The sequence below is a fragment of the Eretmochelys imbricata genome, chromosome 6 (assembly GCF_965152235.1).
Source record: "Eretmochelys imbricata isolate rEreImb1 chromosome 6, rEreImb1.hap1, whole genome shotgun sequence".
Classification (NCBI taxonomy): domain Eukaryota; kingdom Metazoa; phylum Chordata; order Testudines; family Cheloniidae; genus Eretmochelys; species Eretmochelys imbricata.
This window is the reverse complement of record NC_135577.1, coordinates 104,097,765-104,117,778: the sequence shown is the minus strand read 5'-3', so window position 1 is coordinate 104,117,778 and position 20,014 is coordinate 104,097,765. Positions and strand designations below refer to the sequence as shown.

At 44.5% G+C, this 20,014-nt stretch overlaps 1 protein-coding gene across 3 annotated transcripts in view; it reads right to left on the bottom strand.

Annotated features, from left to right (window-relative positions):
* UNC79 (unc-79 subunit of NALCN channel complex) overlaps nucleotides 1-20,014 on the bottom strand; it is a 145,383-nt gene that overhangs the window by 114,399 nt on the left and 10,970 nt on the right. For 2 of the 3 annotated variants that reach the window (XM_077820409.1, XM_077820410.1), the window contains exons 3-9: nucleotides 18,765-19,069; nucleotides 16,091-16,261; nucleotides 11,992-12,084; nucleotides 9,883-9,938; nucleotides 9,021-9,150; nucleotides 6,811-6,875; nucleotides 1,038-1,126 (exon numbers count right to left, since the gene is read on the bottom strand). In XM_077820409.1, coding sequence (XP_077676535.1) covers nucleotides 1,038-1,126; nucleotides 6,811-6,875; nucleotides 9,021-9,150; nucleotides 9,883-9,938; nucleotides 11,992-12,084; nucleotides 16,091-16,261; nucleotides 18,765-19,069 — 909 coding nt within the window. Of the gene's footprint in view, nucleotides 1-1,037; nucleotides 1,127-6,810; nucleotides 6,876-9,020; nucleotides 9,151-9,882; nucleotides 9,939-11,991; nucleotides 12,085-16,090; nucleotides 16,262-18,764; nucleotides 19,070-20,014 lie in introns of those variants that run through there. The other variant, XM_077820411.1, reaches the window with a different exon arrangement.

Here is a 20,014-nt window from a genome sequence, read left to right as displayed (position 1 = left end):
GAAAAAGCTTTTCTGTAAATAGCACATAATAAATAGTGGGCTGTTTTAAATCAGTTCTCTTTGTTATGCCCTATTGATTGTAAATTATCACTGTGCTGATATCTGTCCATGTTCAAGGCTTTCAAATATTACTTTGAAGATATTAATTTAGCAATTTAGAAAACACAATGTGTTCTGTATATACTGAGATTAAAAACTGATGGTGAACAGTGTTAGACAAACATGAAAAAAGGAAAAGTACCTGTTCCATACACTGTATATCTGTTTAGAAGCCATGGCTGCAATTAAATTTGATTACTTTTCCCGGCAGCTTTAAATCAAGGATGACTTCAAAACCAAGGTCACTTCTGTGAAATTTAATTATTTTTCCCTGCAGCTGCTATGATACAGAGGTGTCTGTTAAACAAGGGCCAAAAATAAATATACACAGCTTCTGAACTAAGCAGAACTTCGTTCATTTGCACTAATGATTGGGAGACACATTGCAAATTAGTGGATTTTGTAAATTAACAAGTTTCCAAACAAAACTTAAAATGTGAGGATAATTCATGTCCGAATGTATTTCTGCATGTACTTCACAAGTGTGATCTAGTTTTAACTCCTTATGCAGCTGCTTCATGGTATGCACTAGAGAATGTTCTGAAGTACATTTTCCATAAAAGTAACGATGTCTCAGCAAGGGATACCTCACTACAGTGCTCTTGATGGTGAGGAGAGACATTGTTTTTGTGCAAAAAGGGTGTGGATTCATAACTTAAAATCATAACATTCACAAATCTTACCTTTAAGACTCACTAACGTGAAAACTAAAAGCAAATGCTGTTCGCTTTGGGCCGGACTCTGCTACAATTACTCGTACCAGGTAGCACCTTACTTTACAGGTGGGTCCATTAACTTCAGTTGGATTATTTGTGGAGTAAGATTCTATTCAACATGATTGAGGGTGTTAGAATCTGGAGCTGTAAACTCATTGTATGCGGCTGTTTTTAACCAACTATTTGTGATCCTCGTTCATCTCTGAGTCTTAGTCTACCCACCCTGCAATCCTCTGGCTGCATTCTTCACACAGATAAAGCGGGGGTGGCTTATCACCCAGAGCCACAGACAAGGAAGGTTCTATGCACATCTGAAACACACAGGAAGAACAGAATGAACTTCTCTCTCCAAGAAAGTGCTCTGGTTTCATAACAATCCAAGGGACCAATGCTACAAGGTAATGAGCATCCACTGGCGTCAGTGCTTGTGGAGGGCATTTTTCATCTTGCAGGAGGCACTCAGCACCTGCCAGTGTTGTGTCCCAAATGGTTTCCGCCAAAAACAAGCTCAAAACAGGGAACCAGTCTGTGTAAAAGGAGAGCAGTGTCAGTCCTGTTTTCTGCATTCTTGCTTTAAATGGGCCTATGGGAGTAACACAGGTGTGTCTTTGTTACATTACTATAACTAAACACATGTATTATATTTCATGGTCATTGCAGTGCTTTAAGGGCTTGGCTACACCTGTGAGTTAGAGCGCATTAAAGCAGCCCCGGGCGCCCTAGCTTACTACCCATCCACACTGGCAAGGCATGTAGAGCACTCTGATTCCATGGCTACAGCGCTGCTGGTACTCCACCTCAGTGAGAAGATTAACGCTTGTTGTGCCTTGGCTGAAACGCCCGGGCGTCAGTGTGAACGAGGTGTTGCATTACTGCGCTCTGATCAGCCTCTGGAAATGTCCCATAATCCCCTTAAGTCAAGTGGCCACTCTTGTCATTGTTTTGAACTCGCTGTAGGAATGCGGATATGCCCTTTGAAAGCTCCGTTTCTGACAGCCGACTGCTTATCTGCTCTGAGACAAAGCAACCATTACTGTGCAACGCTGTGTGTGAGAGAGGGAGACAGGGGGAAGGGGGGTCTGCTGCTGTCTGAAATTAGAAGACAGCATGCTGACATGCTCTCAGCCCCCCCAAAAACCCACTCTCTCTCCCCCCACAACACACTCCCTATCACACTCCACCCCACCCCACCCCACCCCCCATTTGAAAAGCATGTTGCAGTCACTTGCATGCTGGGATAACTACCACAATGCACTGCTCTCTGTGGCCACGCCAGTGCGCTTATAGCAGTCAGTGTGGACAGATTGTAGGGCTTTCCCTACTGTACTCTACGAAGGCTGGTTTAACTCAAAGCGCTCTACATCTGCAAGTGTAGCCATGCCCTAAGAGGCAGAATCTCATACAGGAGAATTTGGCTCAATATTTTTAGGCCAAGCTAAGGTAGAATTCCAGATCTTTCAATCTCAGTGGTGTCACTTGTAACACCTATACACTGCAAGTATACACACAACATGGCTCTTGGCTATACAGCACATATGTGATAACAGAGATGGAACCCAGGGGCTCCAGCTCTCAAAATGCAGGCCTCTGCCACCAGAGCTAAAAGAATAACTCCACTGTCTTGCACTAGTGGTGAGGCTTTTATCCCCTTTGTGGGTTAGCCATTAGATGGCAACATGATCACATATTTGAGCAGATGCATTACACTATTTAAGTACTTGGAAGCAGGACAGTCGTAGGTCTGGACATGGACACTGTGACAGGTTGATCTTTCCCTTACGGGTAGTGGTACCTAGAGGTCAGCCCATCCCAGTCACATGGCATGGTCCTGTGATGGGGTGTCCATCCCACACAAGGCCTGAAGGGGGTAAGGTGGACCAGTTAAGCGCCTAGACTGCACCTGAAGGAGGAATCAGGGAGCAAGCACCATTTAGGGACGAGGTTCAGAGGAACAGGAATGGTGGGGTGAGGGTGCTGTATAAAGCCCAGTAGCTGAGAGAAGAAGGGGGCAGCAGAGAACGAGGCTGCAGTCACTCTCGGGGTGAGGGAAGGAAAGGTAGGAAGCAACCCAGGGATACAGTAGTAATGTTTAGGACTGTACAGACCTTGACTGTTTGCTTCAGGGTCCCTGGGCTAGAACCCAGTGTAGAGGGTGGGCCTGGGTTTCCCTACCAAACACTGTGGAAGTGGCACCATTAAGGGGCAGTGAAAGAGAAGACTGCCGGGGGGGTCCTAAGAGACTTTCCCCCTGGAATGGGAAAACTACAGTGATCTGGCCGGAGGGCCAAGCCTCAAAGCGGGAGCAGTTGAGTCCCAAGAGAACGAGATTGAGAGGGGGACAGAGCGCAACCATAGGAAGAAGCATCGGCCTGGCACAGCTAATCCCCAGATGTGGCCAGAAGGAGGCGCTCCAGTGGTGAGTAGACCATCCTTGTGACAGGCCCCCTTTAAGATGTTTTTTCAGGGGTGGTGGGGTGATATAGAAAGACCAAGAAGATACTGGGGACAGAGGAAATGGTCAAGGGAATAAGTAGTGTTTGGGAGGAATCACATTACTGTCTCTTTAAAGGCCCAGGACCAGGATCTTTGCAGAGTGAGTGGGACAAGACTCCCCTCTCCCACAGCCCATTGGGATGAGCTTTAAGAAGGGGACCATCTTATATGCTGCTTCCCCACTCCTAGCAAGGCCGATATCACTAGGAGAAGGCTCATGTGCTGGATGGGGAAAAGTGCCCAGCTGAAGGTGAAGCTGGCTAAGACCTGTAACTGGCCTAAATCACAACTCCCAGCTCCACAGACGAGAGCTGGGGGAACTCCTGTCCCGAGGAGCGAATTAACTACCTAAACAACAGCCCCAGGTCCTTGCAGGAGAGTTAGAAAGATTCCGGTTCAGTGCCAGATTAAAAAGAGTTTTGGGGCCCTGTGCAAAACGGAAATTGGTGGTTCACCCCTCTCTCCCTCCCCCCCCCCCCGTCCTCATTAAACTAGAGCAGGTGATATACAAGATAATCACTGTTCTAGGCAAAACTTCATTTTGCTGCCCTGCTCCAACCCTCTAGAGCAGAGGTTCTCAAGCAAGGAGGTGCACCTCCCTGGACTTTTGTGGGGAGGGGTGGAGGTACAGCAAGCCTTCTGCTGGTCCAGTGATTATTGTAAAAGTGGGGGGCTGAGCTCCAGGTCACAGGACCACTCACTCCAGTATGACCCAGCTACCCTGTGGCATGACAGCGGTGGCTGGACCAAATTTGAGTATAATTGCAACCTGGCACACAGGGTCACAGCACCAATCAAGTGTGGGATTTGTGTGTGTCGGGGGGTGTTGTTTTGTGTTCTGGTAGGCCCTGTGCAAGTTCACCAAGGGCACATTGGTTAATCTGGGCCCACTCCTGTCTGAAACAGGAACATGCTAATGGCTAGAATTACAGCCCCAGTTTCAAGAGGAAGGCTGGGGGGACACTCTAGATGTGGGAAACCAGAAGGGAAACCAAAAGGACAGTTTGGAGTATAGCCCGGGGAGTGCCAGAGAGGCTGTAGAGCCACAGAGAACAGAGGTCTCTGTAACACAGCAGTGAGAAGCCACTCAGGAAACCAGACCCTCTGGAGGAGAGGACCACAAAATGTGAACTAGAGGAATAGTCTACAGGAGCAGTGTGTTAGGAAGCACACCAGGGAAACAGTAAAAGGTTGAAAGAAATTGACATCAACCACTTTATACAGGGTTCTTAGCCTGGAATCCAGAAAATGGCCAGGCCTAGGCTCCCCTACCAAACCCATCAGGAGGGTTTACTAAGGTCTTGAGCAAGTGGGCCACACTCAAAGAGCTCAATGACTGTATGCCCCTCATCTAAGGTGACCGGCCTGCTGAAGCACTGGACTCTTTAGCACCCTGAAAGGGGGAAAGGACTGCCAGCCATCCAGCCAGAGGGCTAGGGTTATGACAAAGGACCGATGAGCAGGCTAGATGGTGAGGGGGTCCATCAGAGTAGGATGCAAACTGAAGCAGCCTTGCTGTGTCACCCAGTTTCATCACAAGGGGGCAGTGAAGACAAAAGGCAATCGCTAACAGACATCATAATATCACTTCTAAATGAAATTAAAAGTTTCTTAATCTAGCCAAGAGCTTGATCTTGCTGCAAATGACAGGGTATATTATTCTTTGGATGTAACTTCCATCCTCTCTCTATTAACAAGAGTTTGGGGCATGTATCGAAGAGAGAATAGGCCTCAGTTCATATATCTCTACATAGCTCTGATCTTCATTCTACAAAAAGTAGTTCAGATGAAAGTCCATTCGAGACTTCTAAGCATTAAGCATTTTCATGTACAAACCTTAGAACTGTAAATCTCACTAAGAGTTACTCTCCCCACTGAATGGCTGGAGTCTTCAGGTCACAATGCAACACCTACCTGTTATCTTTCTCTGGTGATGGGAGGACCTAACTGGGGGTGACTGGGAAGGGATGGATGAGGGGCTGGAGTTGGAATATGCTGGGTGGGAAATGTTGGGAGCTCTGAAGTCAAGTGTGAACATCTTTTTTTTGCAATTATAATATACTGGGAGCCTAGTTTGCTGGAAGGGAGAGATCTGTCACGTGTCATTTTGATCAGTTTAATTGTTTTAATGTTTATACAGTGCCTGGAACATAGGTTAGGTCTATAAATAAATAAATAGCTTTACTACAGGCAGTGTGCACCAGACTTGGACTCAGTAAATGTGGATTCTATTCCTGACTCTCCTACTGCCCACTGAATGACCCTGGGGTCTGAATGACTTAACCTCTCTGTGATTCCTGTTTCCTGTAAAACGGGGATGATGCTATTTATCTTCTTTCTAAAGCACTTTGGAGAATATAATAAGTAACATTTTTGAGAAAACATAACACTGGGGTAGCCAGAGACCACTCCAGAGATTTTCCATGTGGATAGTTGCCAACTTTTTAATCGCACAAAACTGAACACCCCTGCCCTGCCCCCTGCCCCGAAGCCCTGCCCCTTCTCTGAGGCCCTGCCACTGCTTGCTCCATCTCTCCTACCTCCGTCGCTCACCCTCCCTCACCCTCACTCACTTTCACGGGGCTGGGGCAGGGGGTTGGGGTGCAGGAGGTGTGGGGTGCAGGCTCTGGGAGGGAGTTTGGGTGTGTGAGGGGACTTCGTTCTGGGGCAGAGGGTTGGGATGCGGGAGGAGTTGCACGGTCCTGGTGGCACTTACCATGGGTCCCAGGAAGCGGCCGCCAGGTCCCCTAGATACATGGGCAGCCAAGGCGGCTCTGTGCCCTGCCCTCACACCTGCAGGCACCGCCCCCACAGCTCCCATTGGTCTTGGTTCCTGGCCAATGGGAGCTGCAGAGCCGGCCCTTGGGGGAGCGAGGGGGGGCAGCACATCAAGCCTGCCTGGCCGCCCATGCACCTAGGGACTGCAGGGACCTGGTGGCTGCTTCCAGGAGTTGCGCAGAGCTAGGGCAGGCAGGGAGTCTGCCTTAGCCCTGGGCCCCTGCTGTGCCGCCGACCGGACTTTTAACATCCCGGTTGGCGATGCCAACATCCCGATTGGCCGAAAACAGGACACTTGGCAACCCTATATGTGGCCTGCAACCATCCTTATATTTAATATGGGGACATAGCTCATGGAGGCTCCAGGATGAAATACTCCATCTTCATCTGAGCAGCCAGGCTACATAGGCCATCAAGATGTATTCTTAGGACCTTTAGTTTCCACAGGCCATGCTGCCATCTTAGTTCCTGTATCTGATCTTATGGAAGTCAATGGGAGTTTTGCAACTGACTTCAGTAGAAGGCAAAGCAGGCCATTAAAGATACGGGTAACTGCAAGCAATTTCCATGCCAAACTCAGCCCTTGGTTACATACAAGTCTTACCGACTTCAGTGTGTGACCAGAGACAAAATGGGGCCCTAGCTTCAACCCATGGGCTTACAGAAATTTTACAGTAAGGCCTTCAACTGGGCAAAGTTCTGGTCCTGTGGAAATGACTGTTACCTTCACGGCTGGTTTGTTAATTGCATTATGGCATTCAATGTGCTGGCAGTGGATGGGATTCCAGGCTGCAAAACCAAAACACAGCTGATTAACAAACAAATATTATTCATAGGTACCATTTATGCTAGTGCCCAGATGCCCCAATCCAGACTGGGCCTCATTGTGCTATCTGCATACAAATAAAGAGGAAGACATGACCCCTGCCCCAGGAAGCATACTAGTAACAACAACAATTTATAACATGCCTGTCTGGATTAGGAGGTGGACTGTATTCCCACACACAAGGGTATAAGGCGGGAGTAAGGAACCCTCCCCAGCAGCCCTTTCATTTCTTTCATGCTACCCAGACTTTGGATTAGTTTCTGACTACCTCCAGTGAGCATAGAGGAGTAGCCTGGAAATTGTGGCCCCCTAAAGCACATTTCTTTCGCTGAGCTGTTCCGAGGCCAGCTCAGCAACACACTATCCCTTACTAAGGGCTGTGTCCTCAATGCTCAGATTTTGTCACACATTCCAGCCCTCTAGTCTAGGGAATTTGTGCCCTGCCTAGTGGGGAACCCCCTCTGATCAGCTGTCTTCCTCACTCGCCTACCTCCTGGGGCTGAGCAACCAATCAGAACTGCTACAGGAAAAGCACTCACCACCACCCCATACCAAACCAAAACTGTTCTGACAGGAGGGGAGGGGGAAGGAGGGAACTAAACAGACCACTGCTCAGGGCAACTCCATCCCATCCTCTGAGCAATGTGAGGGACAGGACAGCATGAGTGTTCTTCCGCAGCCCCTCGAGCTGCCCCCTGCTCACAACTGGAAAGGGGAGAGGGTACCCTGCTGCAGTCCCCCAGGCCTGAGAGTGGGGGGTGAAGAACCCATGAAGAGCAGAGAGGAAGCTGTGGGGCTGAACTGAGAGGAGTGGGGTCAGAATTAATTGCTGGCAGGGAACAGGCAAATTTTGGGGCGAGAGCTCCTGTAGTGGGAGCCAAAAATCACTTTACCCAATAAATGTGGAATCGTTTGCAACAGTGTCATGCACACGCTGGGGATGGGCAGGAGCAGTTCAAAAACCAGAAGACAGACCAAAAACCACAGAATGGAATATTTTAATTTTAGAAAGCCTATGATTTTTGGGGACAATCTCATGATTTGTTGGGGTCCAAATCTTATTTTGCTCTCTTGAGGGTGACAATACTGTGGCCCAGACACACAATCTAGCACTAAATGAGCCGCACAACAATTTAAAATATAATAATACAATGAACAAGATCAGAAACCAGCAATATACAAAGCAGAGCAACGTTTAAATCCCAATAATCTGACTTCATTAAAAAGGGGAAGGGAATGCTACATAGGAGGTGACAGAAATCAAATATTAGAGGTGTATTCCAGTGGCATAATTTGGATTCAGATCCAAGTTCACATTCTGAATGTCCCAAAGTTCAGGGTTATTTGAGTGTGGGGTTCTGGTGCCAGCCCAACTGTACTCCAAATGGAAAAAAAATCCAAAAGGACAACACAATACAGTATTGAAAATATGATTCTTCAAAGCAGAGAGATGGGGTTAAGGCCAACAAGCAGCAAAAGGAAGTTCCCCACCTTAAGAACCACCCCAGCAGAAGCACAATCCCCTACCAATATAAGATGCAAAAACTGCACAGAGGAAGGTGAGCGTGAGACCTTGTGCCATCCACCTACTCAACTTCGTCTCTCTCTTCCTGCTTTCCCACATCCTTCTTTCCAGTCCTGGGAACTTTCCTACTGAGCTCTGTTTGCACCTGACTCCAGTGACAGTAATAGCTAGAAGAGGAGTCATAGCAACGGCAGCAGCTATAACAAATGAGGTATCACTAGCATCCAACTGACAGTAGAAAGGGACATGGAAGGGATTCCTTCTTGGACCTACAGGGTACATTTATATCCCGGTTCAGGACTTTTCACTGTAGGTTTATGGGGAGAGGGTTATCCAGTTAGTGCTGGGACTGACACACTGTATTTATTGGATCTGATCCAGCTTCTACTACCCATAACTACTACCAATTATCATCACCTTTTGAAAGCACACTGAAATAGACATTGCTTATACTTAATATATCTACCTATAGAATATTGTAGTTAGGATCACTCTGACAAGAGTTAACAGCTAACACTAGTACACACCAGACCACCTCATTTATTGTATTTATTTGGGTTTATACAAACATTTTTGCACTTACCTGTGTACTGCAGTCCTCTGTACTCACTTATTGCCCCTGGCGGTTTTAAATTGGGCCAATAGTGGAATAGCATTTGTACTGCTGGAGGTTTTACTTGAGAAGGACCATAAGCTATTACATACAGCAAGTCCTAAGGAAAAACATGTGTAGCTGTTTAGTTTGCATGGTGACAAAACACTACTCATTTCATAACATTACTTGATGTATGTTTTCAAATGTGCATACACGCATAAAGATTGTACACATTTTACACCCTGCCCACCACCTTTTGCAAACTCTTTGGGGGAGATTAGATGGCAACTCTACTGGTGTGTTTGTAAAGCACCTAGCATAATGAGTATGTGATTTTGACTGGGGCCTCCAGCTGCTACCACAATGCATATCATATATAATAACTTCAAACAAGTTAAGCCTTCTGTCTAGATACAGACCAAAAAGGTGGAGTTTGAATCCATAACTGGATTCAGATTTGGTTCAGGCTAAGGATAAGAATCCAGACTTGAGGTTGAATAGGGACTAAATTACCTCTGGCCTCAATGATACTACACACAAACCGTCCTCATAAAAATTCAGTCCAATATGAACTAGTAAGATCTCTTGCTCTTACAAGATTTTTCCCAACTTGAGCCACATTTAAGCAGGATTCAGAAAACGGGCCCTGATCTGAAGAGATGGAACAGCATCTATAAATTCCAATTCTGAGCAACCAACAGCTGCTTACCCCAAATTCAGCAAGAGGATCACATACGGAGATCACGACTTCTGACTTTCTGGCTCAAAGTGACTACAGTTTTCAAACCATCTGGTTTTCATTATTGTAAACAACATTGTCTATGTAAGGTATATTTGGTCACAAACTTACTTTCCATACTTCTTGCTTATATTTCATGAGGCATTCCAGTAACTGACAATGATACACTGAGAGAGAAAAGACCATATAAGCATGACACTGAAATGGAAACTCAAGTTCAAGAAATGGCTTGTGTCCCATTTAGTTTAGTTTATTGAATCTACATTCTGTTTAATTCAGTGTTTATAAAGTGAACAATTTGCTAAGGGCTCATCATCCTGGGGTTAGAGTAGATAATTGAGAGTCCGAAATTAAATGTCAGTAGTTTATTGATGCTGAGGAATGCAGTAAATGATGAGAATTACTAGTGTACCAAATTTTGGCACTTACTCTTTACACAGAGATGGAGTAGTTCCCCTTGCCTCCATCTGATTTATCTGCCTATTCACTTAGACCTTGTTTTTATGGCGGTATGTGAATATATAATGCCAAATTCAGCTCTGGTGTAACAGTGTTGTGGCTAGAGCAGGGATCTGGGAGTCAAAAAGCAAAAAATACTTCATACAAAAATCTCATTCATATTTAAAATTTGTCATATAAATAGCTTATTTCTAGGTCGTGGCCTACTTTTATTCAGCTTTGGTTAATTAGGTTTGTATTGTGGGAGACTTCTTCACATGCTCATGGTACAGATGGCCCAGTACATTTCAATATCTACACAACTTAATAAATAAATAGAATAGGAGAGAGTTGTTTATGGCAAAGAGAGTCAATTCCTATGGGTCAAATGTTGTCTTCACTTGACAGTAGTGTGACCTCACTGACTTCACTGGGGCTGCGCCAATGTTAGAGAGAGCAGATTTTGTCTTCAAGTGCTTTTTAATTACAATTAAATTAATTACAGTTTATTTTGGAGCCTGTAGTCAGCTGTCTTACTAAAAAAGTGACAACAATTGTGATTCTAGCAGTATAAGAGTCCAGTATATGAGACAATAAAACAGATTCTATCTACCTGATAGTGGTTAGTAATTCCCTGTTCCCACTCAATGGGAGCTGCGGGGGGCGGTGCCTGGAGGCGCACCCAGGGCAACACACAGACCCCTGTGCCTCCCTTCCCCCAGGTTCCAGGCGCTTGCCGGAGCGGCGCGGCGGCAGGGCAGGCAGGCAGCCTGCCCTGTCCCCATTGCATGCCAGGCTGGAGCCCACCCCCCTAACCCCTCCTGCAGCCAAATCTCCTGCCGCACTCCAAACCCCTCCTGCACCCCAACCCCCTGCTCTGAGCCCCCTGCTACACCCCAACCCCCTGCCCTGAGCCCCATGCCGCACCCCGCACGGGAATGGGGGCAGGGAAGGGGTGGGAAGAGGCGGGGCCTCATGAAAGGGGTGGAGTGGGTGCGGGGTGCCAGTGATGCAGCCCCTGGGCCAATGTACTAATCTTCATGTGGCCCTCGTGATCATTTGAGTTTGAGACCCCTGTGTTAGAATGTTCCATTTTCTGGTGTTAAGCTAAAATAAGCAGGACTGCTTTAAAGTCTCAATTTCAAAATATTTCCATCGATAATAATCGAAATTTACAGATAGAGAGAGTAAGAAGAATGCTGCTTGAGAACTTATTAGGGTTGGATTTAAGAATATTTACTTTGTATGTTTTGACATGTGGTGACAATTTGTGTTTTAATTGTTATAAAGTTGTAGCTTTTTTCAGTCTCAACATCTACTGTCACTGAATATTTATTGTCTGATTCCTGACCCTGTTCTCTGACCCCCCCAATACCCACAACTGTGAACATTTAAATCAATAGAAATTAATAAAATATGCTTAAAACACATAATTTTGTACATCTGTGAAAATTTAATTTGATAAAAATAGAAAAAAATGCTTACAAATCACTGACATTATCCATCAAAATTATAAACAAATAAAATAAATAAGGAATCTGGACAAGCCTAGTTATCTGGAACATTGCTGCTTCAAATACCAGTCTCAGAAATGGCAAGTTTTAACTGAAAGGATTATTTTTAAATCCCATTTTGCAATACCAGCATGGAGAGGAAGAGCATTTCCAATTGTCTGAACTTCCAGTGAGCTGAGTTCTCAAACACTCTCTTTGACGTAATATTTCATGACTCATACCCTTGACAGAGAGATACAAACAACGGTGCATATTTATTGATACATACCAGGATTTGATGTGTACTGCATTGCAATCATTAGCATTGAAGATGCAGACAGATTGACGTGTGCAGGCACTCCTTCTCTCCTCGAAGATCCCACTTAAAGGGAAGCAAAAAATATCTCCTAGCGTACAGCAAGAAAAATTAGAAAACAACTGCACCCACTTTAGATTTTGACTGACGCAAATAAAATGCATAGGGCTGCATGTATTTTTAAAAAAAAAAAAAAAAAAACCAACCGTGATGAGGTAAAATCTCTCTGATGGCAAAAGAAAGACTATTGTAGATGTGGTGTTTGCTCACAGGGTTTTAGCCCAGTTCCCCTGAATAGCAAGGTTTCTGTCTGACAGCTGTGCTAGCAAAACCCTGCTCCAGAACCGTGGTTCTCAAATTTTTCAGTCTGCAACCCACAAAATGGCCAAAATATCAGCTTACAACACACCATAGCCTACAGTCTTTTGCTGTTAGGATTTAGGTCCTTGTGGGAAACAATGGGAAGCTTGGGGAGCTACTGAGTGGGGCAACAGGGACAATGAGAGGAATGGTGTTGAGGAATGGTGGGTGGGGCTGGAGTGGAATAGCGTGCTGGCTATTGTTGGTCTATAGCAGGGGTCAGCAACCTTTTAGAAGTGGTGTGCCAAGTCTTCATTTATTCACTTTAATTTAAGGTTTCGCATGCCAATAATACATTTTAATGTTTTTTAGAAGGTCTCTCTCTCTAAGTCTATATACTATATAACTAAACTATTGTTGTATGTAAACAAGGTTTTCAAAATGTTTAAGAAGCTTCATTTAAAATTAAATTAAAATGCTGATCTTACGCCGCCGGCCCGCTCAGCCTGTTGCTGGCAGTGGGCTGAGCAGGGCCAGCGGCCGGGACCCCAGACTGGCAGTGGGCTGAGTGGCTCAGCCCGCTGCTACTCAGCCCTCTGCCGGTCTGGGGTTCTGTCCGCCGGCGCCTGCCAACCAGGGTCCTGGCTGCCGGCCCCACTCAGCCCACTGCCGGTCTGGAGTCCCGGCCCTGTCCACATAGAGTAGGTACCTACCTTCTCCCTGGTTTAGCCATTCTCTTCCTCTCTCTAATGCACTGAGATGAAGGTGGGAGTGCTGAGAACAGGGCTGGGGGTGAAGGAGCAGGCTGGGGGTTGGGGTGCAGGGTCTGGCCAGGAACTAGAATGAGGGAGGGGGCTCAGGGTAGGGGCAGGAGGTTTGGGTGTGGAGCACTTACCTGGGCAGCTCCCATTTGGTGCGAGGGGTGCAGGTGGGAATGTTGGGGGGCGGTGTGCAGGAGCTCCCGTTTGGTGCTCAGGGTGAGAGTGGGGATGTGGGGGGTGCAAGAGTCAGGGCATGTGGTGTGGGGGGGCTGGGGATGTGTGGGGGATGCCGGAGTCAGGGCTGGGGTTGTGGGCAGAGGGCTGGGTGTGTGTGAGGAGGGTTCAGGACAGAGGGCTGGGGGGTGTGGAGGGGTGCAGGGTCAGGGCAGAGGACTGGGGGTGTGGGCTGGGGTTGTGGGGGTGCTCCCAGCCCCCTGCCCTGAGCAGCTCACAGCAGGGGGCTGGAGGGGATAGGCCCTGATTCCACTCCCTTCCCAAGGTCCCTGGAGCAATGAGCGCGCTGTGGCTCCGCTTTTACCTCTCCCGCTCCTGCTCCGTAGCAAGGGCCATCAGCTGATCAGCTGCAGAAAGGGAGAGGAGGAGGGGCAGGAACGCTGCACACTGGGGGAAGAGGCGGCGGGAGTGGGAAGCTTGCCTGCCCTGCAAGGAGAGAGCGGTGGGCAGAAGGCGGAATAGAGTGGGCCGGGCCGGGCAGGATTTTTAGTGGCACGCTGCTGTCTGCCCGGGTCCAGCAGACAGCAGCATGCCATTAAAAATTGGCTCGCATGCCATAGGTTGCTGCCCCCTGGTCTATAGCATAGATTTGTCCCTAGGCAGCATAATTTTAAACACTATTTTCAAACTAAATCCCATTCCTCACTAGCTGGGATAACTATACTAGGACACTGATACCAACAGCAGTGTTTAAATATGGGAGCTATGATTTTGATTGTAGGGGATAAGACTTAATAGACCCTAGCTGGAGCTTCTGCTGCTCTCCTAGTGGGCTGATCAGTGTTGAGCTAGTGGTCACAACCAGCTAGGATCCTGGGAAAGCCCTGAAGATTGAGGGTATTTATTGGACTGCCATCATTCATCTCTGGATATCGATGGCAGAAACAGAGTTACAAAGCAAAGGCTTGGTGGAGCCCATTGCTGGGATTATGAGCTGCTTAAGCAAGTGGGGTTAGTGGAAGAGAGGCTGTGAAACAGTTCAGCAATGTGCTATAGATGGCCAGACCCACTGATCATAGCACTCATACAATGAATACAATTGATACCCCTGAATGTACACGCCACAAGTGTAATTACCTCTGATTTAATTACTGCTCTGCTGGAACTATTCTCTGCCAAGTCAGTATCCCAGTAATTACATGCCGCTCAAAACAATCCCCAAGTTATTATGGCACGATCTGTTTGTGAGAATTTATATTGCGAAATATGTATTCTCCCGCAGTTCTGACCTAGCATTTAAAATACAGTCTACAGAGAAAAGGTACCATGCGGTATTAGAAACAAAATATAGAGTTGGATTGATTTATACAGTGATTTGAGAAAGCTGTGTTAGAAAAAGGCAATTGGCTAACGATTGCTCTCAGTTACATATGTACAATATCTACTGGGGGGACTAGTATCCATTTAACTAAAGACAGAATTAGGCTTAATAGGTTGTTTTGGAGACTAGTTTCAGAGATTTGAGGAAATTCAGGATTGAAGGAGCACTCTATAGAAAGTTCTGCATTGGATGCATTTTTCAGACTAGCGTAATGGATAGATAAAGCTTTAGTTCAAGATTCTTTAAAACCACAGTGAGACTACTGCATATTGATCTGTATTTCTATAGGACCTTCCATCCACAATATAAAAGAGCTTTAGAAAACATTATAGAATCAAGCCTCACAAGACCCTCATGATATAAGGAAGTATTATTATTCCCACTTTGCAAATGGGAAAACTGAGGTACAGAGCTGTTAATGGCCTGCCCAGGGTCACACAGCAAATCTGTGGGAGAGCCAGGAATAGTAGATAACAGACCTCCTCAGAGTTCTAGGCTTTAGGACACTAGACCATGCTTCTTCCCATATTCTGTAGATATTTGCTGTGCAAAACTCCCAGTACCATTAATGAAGCTCTGAATGCAGAAATAGTTCATACTGTTAGATAAAGGACTCGAATATCCTGGGACCAACATGGCTACACAACAACACTGCATACAGCAAAGGTCTATAGAGCTGATAACAAAGGGTTATGGTGCAACTTGACTCTTGTTATAGTCCCCAATCTCCAAATTTGTGAAATGTGAAAAAAGACATATAGAGTATTTACAGCAGCTACTGAAAGGTCAGCAAGCTTTTATCAGGTACATAGATGAGTGTTCAAAACACAGAGAGTCAATACTGCTTTGAATCCAAAGCTTGCAGGGATTTTAACTTTATGCAGTAATTCAATATCTTTTCAAAGAAAAGCAGAAAATCAACTACCTATCAGATTAATTCCTGACAATTACAGTTAGAACAGATTCCATTGGCACCCATAATTACTCAGTACAAAACAATAAGATAAATAGATAGAGCCAAATTCTGCCATTGGATGTCCATCGGTTATATTGACCGTAGTTGTTCATGTGCATTCCGATGCAAATGTTACACATATTGCTGGTGCATCTGTATTTTCAGGACCATACTGTACATTTGCTCTGTATTCAGGACTCCCACTGCTGCCATTGGAAGCTCTCAGTGTAATAAGTACAATATATCACCTTAAGATGTTTTATTTCACCCCTTAAGTGAAAAGAAATAAGCTAGTAATACAACATAAAAAGTAGACATTCTGTAGAACTACTTACTTCCTCTGGTAAGAGCAGCCACATTGAATTATTTTTTGTAGGCAAGCAAGTGGATTAATATGTAACCACATCCCCATGGTAAATAAAACATAACTATGGTCTAATGTTATTTCAAAAACCTATATACTTTCTGAAATGTAACATTATTAGAGTGAACTCCACTTACATATAGCCATAGGTAGAAAAGAGGTACTGAGATACTCTATAATATCCTTGTGCAGAAATGGTGGAAAGGTGGCTAATGTTGAAATCATTGTATAAGGCAAAGTACTCAGGATGTCATCATTGAGAAAAGGAAGCAAACATGTGGTTGTGTAAAAAATTGACTGTCCAAGATCTGTCAAAGAAAATTCAATAAACAGAGCATCATTATATTAGAAAAAAAACATGATGTATTTTTTGGTTTATGGACTGTTTACAAAACTATCATAATAACTTACACTTAAATTGTGCCTGTCTCCCCAAAATTGTTTAGACATTTAGTTGATATTTAAACAACACACAGGAATCACTTCACCCACCATTATAATGAATTTCCTTCTAGGGTGGAAGGAGGCAGCTGTTTAACAGCAAATAGCAACAGTTTAGAGGGAAAATGAACTCTGTGAAACCAGCACAGGAGCATGGATGGAGGCGTGGGTTTAGGTAGGGAGAATGCCACTATCAGTGTTAGAATTTGGCCAGGACATTGGTATATTAACCAACCTATTCTTGCAAAGAGTGCCGTAGAAGCTGTCATAACCACAGGAAAGCAGAACCTAAGTTTTAAATCTCATTCAAAGAGCAGCAAAGTGCCTCCAGAACACCAGACTGGGGCACTGGTTCTGTGCTGACTCAGAGGGAAGAATGCCACTGTATTTTCAACATGACAAGTGATTAAACTGTTGAATTCATTACCACAGTAAGTCATTGAGGCCAAGAACTCACCAAGATTTAAAAAGAGATTGGATATTTATATGGATATCAAGTATATTCAGAGTTATCATAATTAATTATACCCAAAATTGTGGAAGGGATATTAAACCTTGTGCTTCAGGGCTTAAGCCAATCTTTAGATATCAGGATCAGACCTGTGAGGAGGGAGGTAGATTCTCCCACATTTGCCTTCCTCTGAAGTATCTGGTGCCGGCCACTGCCAGAGACAGGATACTGGACTAGAGGTACCCTTGAGTCTGATCCAGTCTGGCAATTCCTATGTTCCTATGAATCACAAAAACCACCTCCTGCAGCACCTGGGTTTCTAGTCCAAGCTCTGTGACTAACTCACTATGTGTCCTTGGGCAAGTCACTTAGGCAGCCTGTACCTCTGTTTCCCCATCTGTAAACTGGGGATATTTATACCTACCTTTGTAAAGAGCTTAGAGATCTATGGCCGAAAAGCACGCTATAAGCTCTAACAATCGTTACTGTATTCCATTTTAGTGTTCCTCAAAGGTCCTCCATGCAAGGGCCAGATACTGCAGGACACAGAGTGCCTCTCTCTTGCAATAAATGCTCAGCATCTTGCAGAAAAAGTATTAAGTACAAGGGTGGCCTAGCTTGTGAAATCTGACAGGATCAAAACACAAGTAGTCTGGCTGAAGGCACAACAGCATTGTTCTTACCCAACAGATCTAAGTTGTTCTGATAACTAAATTTTATTAAAGACATTACTAAGCTGAAGGAAGGAATAAATGACAAGTTTCCTTGCAAATTTTAATCCACTGTACATACATCATATCATCTCTTTCTACATCTCTACTGGGATCAAAATATGATATCAATCCCAAAGGAATTCTGAAAGCAACAGGGAACTCTTTCCTGTTAAATTAATTCATATACTTACCAAAACTTAGCAGCCTAGAGCACAGTTCTCTGCACCTCAGTGTACAAGTAACACCCCCTGAAATCAAGATAGATACTGGTATCCTGAGATGGGGAGAACTGGGCCCCAGGTTTTCAGTAAAGATAACCACAGTCTACAAAATTGAATACTGGAGGAGTTGACTAAGAACAATATAAATAGCAACATGTGACCAAAATCTAACAAATTTTGTGATGAGATGATTCAAAGCACTGTGCAAAAACCCCTATTTCTGTATATTCAGACTTACAATCCTTTCTTTTTACCCAGTTACATTTTAAACCAGTCTCTATTACATTGTTAAAATGTTGTTACGATCTTTTATCAAATCCACTTTACATTTTACTCAGAGATGGGCCTGATCCTCACATCCCTGAGCATTAGTGGGCTCCAGAATCCAAACCCAAAGCCAGGTCCACAATTTGCAAATAGGCCCTGACTCTTCAATGGAGTCAAACCAAAAGGCCAGATAAAAATACTTCCATTTTTTGAATAGGTTCAAAATCTAGATCAGTTTAGGCCCATCTCTATTATTTTATTAAGGCCATGTCTACACTACAAAATATGTTGACCTAACTTACATCAGCAATTATTAAATCGCTTGTGTGCGCGCACACTTGGGTCCTTGTGTCAGCAGTTCACCTCCTCACCAGGAGCACTTGTATCAATTGAATTGTCAGTGTGGGGCATTGTGGGACATCCCCTGAAAGCCAGGAACAGTCAATTTAACCAACACAGCGTCTACACTGACACTGCGTCAACCTAATTACATTGACCGTGACTCTATGCCACTCAGAGAGGTGGTGTTACTAAATCGGCATAAAGAGGCGCTTACATCGGCAGGAGCCAAATTTATGTGTAGACACTTCCACAGCTAGGTTGACACAAGGAAGCTTACGTCAACATAACTGTGTAGCGTAGCCCAGGCCTTACATACCACACATGGATTCAGAGCACTGGATCTACGTGTACGGTAAGGATTCAAAGACCTGCTTACCATGCTGACCATGCTGTAGCAAAGGAACTAGATCCAGCAGAGTCACCAATGTCACGTAAAGTCCTTGATAGTCCAATGATGGGTAGTCTGATAACTGAGCATCACGACTTTGCTGGCCGCGTTCAGATGGAGCATCTCGCAGGACGCTGTAAAGGAGGGAGCGAGTAACAGTAGGGTTGATGGAACTGACCTGTGGTCTTAGAGATGGGGTGAGTGGGAATGGCACAGGAAAAAGACACATGGTCATGGGCACTGTCAAATTGGAGGCATCTTGATTCTCCTTCTTCCCTGTGCGGGACAAAATGCTGTTGGGGGGACAAAGAAAAAAAAGAGACAACAAAGACACAAAGAACAGCACATTACATTGAAATGACACTATAAAACAAATAATAAAACACCAGATATACCCCACATAAGATGCAATTTCTACCAATACCAGTATGTTGGCAAATCTAGCAACCATTCATTTCCATGCTTCAAGAGAGTAAAATTAAAAATTGCCGTTTGTAAAAATTTTCATTGCATCTCATGTGTTATCTGGTTCATAAGGAGCAAAAATATAAAAATGCATGTTTCAGTGCCATACCCATGTTTCACAGTTAAGCAGAATTTGGGAATTGAGCTGCTTGCTATGAAAAGAATAGCTGTGTCCAAATAGCTGGAGAATTTGCTTCTGAGAAGGTTTGGGGGAAATATTTTTTCAGTAACATTGTTTGAACCAAGGGAGTGAAAACTTGTAAAATATAGGTGTGGCACTTTCAGAAACATGTTTTAGCAAAGAATAAACATGTGGGTTTGTTAAGATAGTCTTAAAAATCACATGTTTATCGCATCAAAATAATGTCTGTATGTATTTTATGATACTGTTTCATGACATTCCGTCAGTATCATTTGAGATAATGAAGTTTAAACAGGCACATGGATTTAGAAATAATATAATATTTCTAAAATGTTAACTAAACTACATTTGGAGAAGCTATAAAATAATATATAGTAGATGATCTTTAGCATATGTTTGAGAGCTAATGATAATGGTTGTTTATGTGTGTTTCTAATTTTGCCCATATTTGGGGAGGAAACATTTTATTTTATGAATACAAACACTCTTTTGGTAAATAGGTACTTCCAAATCTAAGGGCTAAGCAAGCAATACCAGTTATAGAACTGCACATCAGACAGTGTGTTATCATACATTCCTGCTGCTACTTACGTTATTATTCAACAAAACTCACTACAGACTAAAGGAAAGA